Raw genomic sequence first — 6,835 nt, forward strand, 5'->3', positions numbered from 1 at the left:
TCACTTCAAGACATTCAGTGCTGTTTTGACTCACTGAAACACAAATTCATTCATTAATGTGCCGAATGTTTGATAATAAAAGACTGAAACACGTCTTTTGATAACTTTTAACTTGTATAAAGTGCTAGAGAATTAAATCTAACAGGTGGATCAGGTTGGTTTAGTGACTGCATAACTTTTTCTTCAGGCAAACACAAAAGAACATTCGATGAATGACAGGCGTAGATTAACAGGCAAGGCATTTCCTGTATATGTTTTAATGAGAAGAACACTGTTAACCTTCAGAATCTCTGTGGTGCTGAAAACAAGAGAACAAATAAATGGCATTGACGTCCAACAGATTTCAGACATTAATACGCATTTAGAAACCTTTGTTGCAGTGACAAAATATCAAGGATGGATGATCATCGAGGTGTCACCTCGAGGTGACTATTAAATGACTACAAAACTGAAATCAATGGCCCAGACAATGAAGACGATAACAACATATTCATTTCTTGAAACTTTAAGATTTTTCAATATATTTTTTTACAGAACAACCCCTTGCCCAAGTATTTAACCCCTTACAGATGAGGGAATACATAAAAAAATTATAATAATAAAATTATGAGATTATTAAAAAAATCAATTAAAAGAAAACAATATAAATAAATAAATAAATAAAAGGTATTGCCATCATAATTACTTTTCAAGGGATACATTTGTACATCATGTTACATTGTATTACATTGTAGTACCTCAAATTAAAGTGATGATAGGTTAAGTAACCTCTAAGTATAAATTCAAGTTCAAGTACTTTATTGGCATGACATTTAATACAGTATTGACAAAGCATTTTAAATATGTAATATATTAACATAATCAAAAATAATAATATAGTAGACAAGAAATAAATGACAAAAAACATCAGATAATACATTTGATAATAATAATAATACAAAATAAAAAGTTTAGATTATTTCAATTAGATGCATGAATTAAAATTAACCTATTTCTTAAGGTGTGTAGGGTTTATCCGTATTTTGCAGCTAGTCTAGATGTCAATTCATCCTCTCCGAGTATATGGTAAAGTTTTTTCTGAGTCATTTAAATTGAAAAATCAATTAGTCAATGTTTCATATTGGGGAAAAATATATTTCTCTAGTTGTGGTGTATTTGGGGCAGAACAGAAGGAAGTGTCTCATCCTCTATTTGGTTTGTGTCACACTGTTTACATCATCTCTGTTCTTTAGGAGTCCAGATTTCTAAAGCTGCGTCCCAAATCCCATACTTATGCACTATTCTACGCCATTTTGTAGTATAAATAGTGTAAGTAGTGTATTCACACTGAAAACTCTAAAAATAATAAGTGCTCTTTAATTACCCGGATGATGCACTCATTCAGCCGCTAAAATGAAATGTGTAGTGATGGACACTTCACGCACTCAACGACCGCAGGTTTGCTTACGTAGCGGAAGGGGCGGAGCTATCGGACGCACATGTTGAATAACTTTATTTATTTTGGATGGTGAAAGCAAAATTCTCCTATGAGAGTGATTATAGTGCCTCCCAATGGTGAATGCGGCAACACTCACTGCAGGTATTATTTGATAATTCGGTCGTTTATTTCACTGATTTGGCAACCGTCAAACGTCATCAGGGAAACGGTTTGAATTTCCGCTTAGTAAAAAACATTAGTGTGCCATTTGGGATGACACTACATACATATACTATCCTGTTGAGTGTGTAAGTGCATAAGTACATAGTGCATGAGTGCATGGTGTATAGTGTGCCATTTGGGACGCAGCTTATGTCATGATCACAGATGTGATAGTACTACAGTAAAGTACTTCAATTGATCAGTTGTGGTAATACTATACTTACAAGTGTAATATAAACAAATCACCCACAACTACCGCCGTAGTTTTTTTTTACAATATAGGGTATATTATACTACAATTCACCACACTGTAGTAAAACTCATTAACAAGTTGTAAAAAAAAATACTAGCCTAAAATATAGGCAGTATACCTACCTAAACCTGTAACACTCAACAACACTAGTATTTAATACAGAATTTACCATCACCTTTTAGTGTTTCGTGTATTGTTAATAAATAGTGTAGAAATATATCAACCATATCAACATTCTTGGGATAACCAATTGAACAGGAGGATCTCTGGAGAGCAAAAGCACGAAAGGAAGAGGAAACATGAGGCACAAACTGTGGGTCTGCATCAATGACTGTAAAATGACGCGACAGCCCCTTTTCCCATTGAACGCTTTGAGGGCAAAACGCCTGCTTGACGGGCACAAACTGTCGCAAAAGACTGCTGAAATTGGGGCCTTGACATGCGCAGAAGGACTGTCTGATGGAGCCAGAGCAGGAGCCGCGAAAATGAGCTTCCAACCAAACGCTTTATGTAAAATCAACCACGCCCCCCGAACTACTCAGCATGCGTTTGCTGTCATATCAACACAAATGGATGTAATAACGTTAACAACTATGAGGGTTTTATATATTCAATCGTGCCAGCTCCGGGCCGCAGCGCATAACCTACTCGCGGCGTCGCGGGCTGATTCCGGCTCGCATGCAGCAGCGCCGGCTCGCTCGGCCGCCGCATCTGGCTCGATTGACTCGGGCTGGAATCGGGCAGTGAGTCCAGGCATCCGGAGTAGGTCCAGCAGAGGTAGTCAGTCTGAGCTCTGAGGGGTAAGTCTCAGGCTGGAATCTAGCTGGAACTGGCCCTAGTGTATTTATACAAACATATATATATATATATATATATACACACACACACACATATATATATATATATATACACACACACACACACACACATATATATATATATATATATATACACACACACACACACACACATATATATATATATATATATATATATATATACACACATATATACATAAAACATGGAATAGCAATAGTCAAAAAAGTCCAGATTGGCAGTAAACACACATTACAACTCTGTAATTGTAGACATTTATTAAACATCTCCGACAAAATAAATAATCTAAAAGGCGGATAGAAAGAGGCAGAAAACTGATGCAGCCTTACAAACGAGCGTACAAATATTGATCACACTGTACAATCAATAAACTGATCAACAAACAGTCACAAACTGCGAAACAGGCAGCCGTTGATCAAAGGCTTGATGAGCTTATAATCAGGAACATTAGCAGATCTCTAAAGCTGTAAACACTGACGTCAACATCCACATGATATCACACACCTCTCCTTCAGAAAATGCACTTGTTTTTGTGTTCATAAACAGAGGCTGTAGGAGTTAAACATCTGGAAATTATTTAAACTACAACAAAATCACATCCAATAATAATCCTACTGCACCAGTGATTTAGAGCTGAATCCGTCATGCAGCAGACAGAGACGTGCAGAGGAAGAGCTGACTGTAGATCAGAACTGATGCAGACACTATTCAGGAGTAATGAGAGCACAAACACACCAGACTCTGACCACACTGCAAATCTGAATGAAGACACACACACAGGGTCGCACGCACACATGGCCACATGCATGCACGGTCACACACACATGGCTGCACTCGGGGTCACAAGCACGCACACGCAGCTGCATGCACACACAGCCACACACACACACGCGCATGGCTGCTTGCACGCACAGCCACACACATGGTCAAATGCATGCACAGCCGCACGCACAGTCGCACGTACATGGCTGAATGCACAGTCGCACGCACACATGGCCGCAGTCACAGTTGCGCACACATGGTTGCACACACGATCACATGCCCAGTTGCACACACACGCATGCGTGTATGCACACACGTCTCGCACACACGGTCACATGCACATATGCACAGTTGCACACACATGCATGTGCACACACGCACACCTGCACAGCTCGGGCGCAAGCACACACAGCCACACGCACATGGTCATACTTAAGGTCGCAGTCACGCACACATGGCCGCACGCACAGTCACACGCACACGGCCGCACACACACATGGATGTATGCACATACACACGGCCACACACACGGCCAAATGGCCAGTTGCATGCACACATGGCCACACACAAAGTTGCACGAACATATAAGCGCACACACGGCCAAAAGCAAAGTCGCGCGCACACACACACAGCCGCACGCACGGGCGCTAGCACACGGCCAAACACAGTTGCACACAGCTGTACGCACAGGCGCTTACACACGCGCACACACACACACACACACACACACACACACACACAGCCGCACGCACATGGTCATACTTAAGGTCGCAGTCACGCACACATGGCCGCACGCACAGTCACACGCACACAGCCGCACACACACATGGCTGTATGCACATACACACGGCCACACACAAAGTTGCACGAACATATGAGCGCACACACGGCCAAAAGCAAAGTCGCGCGCACACACACACAGCCGCACGCACGGGCGCTTGCACACAACCAAACACAGTTGCACACAGCTGTACGCACAGGCGCTTACACACACACACACAAACACACACACACACACACACACACACACACACACACAAACACACACACACAGATAAAGATACACACACACACACACACACACACACACACACACACACGTCTCACCTGATGACCAGGTACCCATTTATAAACATTTAAACGCACACACACAAACACACACACACGCACACACACACACACACACACACACACACACACACACACACACACACAGCCGCACGCACAGTCACCTGCACAGCTCGGGCGCAAGCACACACAGCCACACGCACACGGTCATAATTAAGGTCGCAGTCACGCATACATAGCCGCACGCACAGAACATATGAGCGCACACACGGCCAAAAGCAAAGTCGCGCGTACACACACACACAGCCGCACACACGGGCGCTTGCACACGGCCAAACACAGTTGCACACAGCTGTACGCACAGGCGCTTACACACACACACACACACACACACACACACACACACACACACACACACACACACACTTCCTCTGGTGTTCAGTAGGGGATCTGGTTCTGGTAGTACTGGATCATGTCATATGTTTTGCTCCTGGAACAAATCAAACACATTTCCTGAAATGAAACTCAAGTTACACCAACGTTGATTGATTATGTATTATAATTAATGTACACATAAAGTATATATGTATTAATTTTTGTGGTAACACCATGTATCTCTGTGTGTGTGTGTGTGTGTGTGTGTGTGTGTGTGTGTGTGTGTGTGTGTGTGTGTGTGTGTGTGTAAAGTGTTTATGGACAGTATGTGTGTTTGTGCGTCTGTGTTTTTGTGACATATCAGGACACAATTAGTGAACAAGCAACGCCCTCATTACTCCAAAAGCTTATCAATCACACAGAATTATTTCAAACAAAGTAAAAATAATTTATGGCCCGTTTCCCCTAAGTGGTACGGTTCAGTCTGCTTTTACGGCTGCTTCCACTGTCAAAAGGTGTACCGAACCGTACCACTTTTTCGGCACCCTTTCGAAAGGGTACCAAAACACGAGAAAGAGTACCAAAAGGTGCAGCTACACGCGCAGCTGAACGCTGATTGGTTTACAGAGATGCGTCACGAGCTCGTGGAGCTAGCCAGAATGAAAACAAAGGAACTGCCATGTTTTACATACACAGCCGAGAGATTACACCGTAATACTATATGCATATAATACCGAGGAATGAATGACCCGAGCTCAAACAAACCTCATTGTTGTCTTGATGAACAGCCACAAAGCCGAGAAGAACAAAAACTGCCGTTTCCTGTTGTTGTTTTACGAGGCCGTCTAAAAGGTTTTTGCGTACTCCAGGGAGCTCGCGATCGTGTCTATATTTGATATAACGAACTTCTTGAGCTGATGATAATAACGTGTGCGTGAGCATTGGTGTCTCTGTCATCTGATCCTTTCAGGAAAGAAAAGGACAAACGCGAGAGTGAATCGCGAAGAAAGGAGAAGGGTTAATAATGAACATTTATACACAAGTATTAATGTGTGTAAAGCATCTGTGTTGTGAGAAGAGTTTCTCATATGATTTGTGAACGACATTTACAGATTTACTGTAGACATTTATTCAAGCGAGAATGGCGTCGACTGAAACTCTCTGTCGTACACCATGCCCACCAATTGGTAGTGGAAACCTAAGCCTGATAAAGGTGACCTGTACCGAATGGTACTGTACCACTCAGTGAAAACAGGCTTAAGGCCATAGAGAATACAGTTTGTACAGATGAGAGGTTTGTACCCTCTCATTTCTTGCAAGCCATCTCTCCTGCAGTCATACCAACACTGACTCACATAATTAACACACCTCTTGACTCTGGTTTATTCCCCACTTCATTTAAGCAGGCTAGGGTAACCCCACTGCTAAAGAAACCCAACCTGGACCATACACTACTTGAAAACTACAGACCAGTATCCCTGCTTCCATTCATGGCCAAGATTCTGGAGAAAGTAGTGTTCAATCAAGTCCTGGACTTTCTTACTCAAAACAACCTCATGGACAACAAGCAATCCGGCTTTAAGAAAGGCCACTCAACTGAGACTGCCCTGCTCTCGGTCGTGGAGGATCTCAGACTGGCTAAAGCAGACTCTAAATCATCAGTCCTTATCTTGCTGGACTTGTCAGCTGCTTTTGACACTGTCAACCACCAGATCCTGCTATCTACGCTTGAGTCACTGGGCGTTGCGGGCACTGTTATACAATGGTTCAGATCTTACCTCACTGACAGGTCATTCAGGGTGTCTTGGAGGGGAGAGGTGTCCAACCTACAGCATCTAAACACTGGGGTACCACAGGGCTCTGTTCTTGGGCCACTTCTCTTCTCCATCTACAAGACATCT

At 42.7% G+C, this 6,835-nt stretch overlaps 1 protein-coding gene across 7 annotated transcripts in view; it reads right to left on the reverse strand.

Annotated features, from left to right (window-relative positions):
- Positions 1–2,971: 2,971 nt before the first annotated feature.
- Positions 2,972–6,835, reverse strand: part of pi4kab (phosphatidylinositol 4-kinase, catalytic, alpha b) — a 151,871-nt gene continuing 148,007 nt past the window's right edge. For all 7 annotated transcript variants that reach the window (NM_001441535.1, NM_001441534.1, NM_001441539.1 and 4 more), the window contains 3 exon segments: positions 2,972–3,874; positions 4,116–4,526; positions 4,707–5,049. In NM_001441535.1, coding sequence (NP_001428464.1) covers positions 4,998–5,049 — 52 coding nt within the window. In that variant the 3' untranslated portion in view covers positions 2,972–3,874; positions 4,116–4,526; positions 4,707–4,997.

This window comes from Danio rerio, chromosome 8 (genome assembly GCF_052040795.2).
Source record: "Danio rerio strain M-AB ecotype USA chromosome 8, GRCz13ab, whole genome shotgun sequence".
NCBI lineage: Eukaryota > Metazoa > Chordata > Actinopteri > Cypriniformes > Danionidae > Danio > Danio rerio.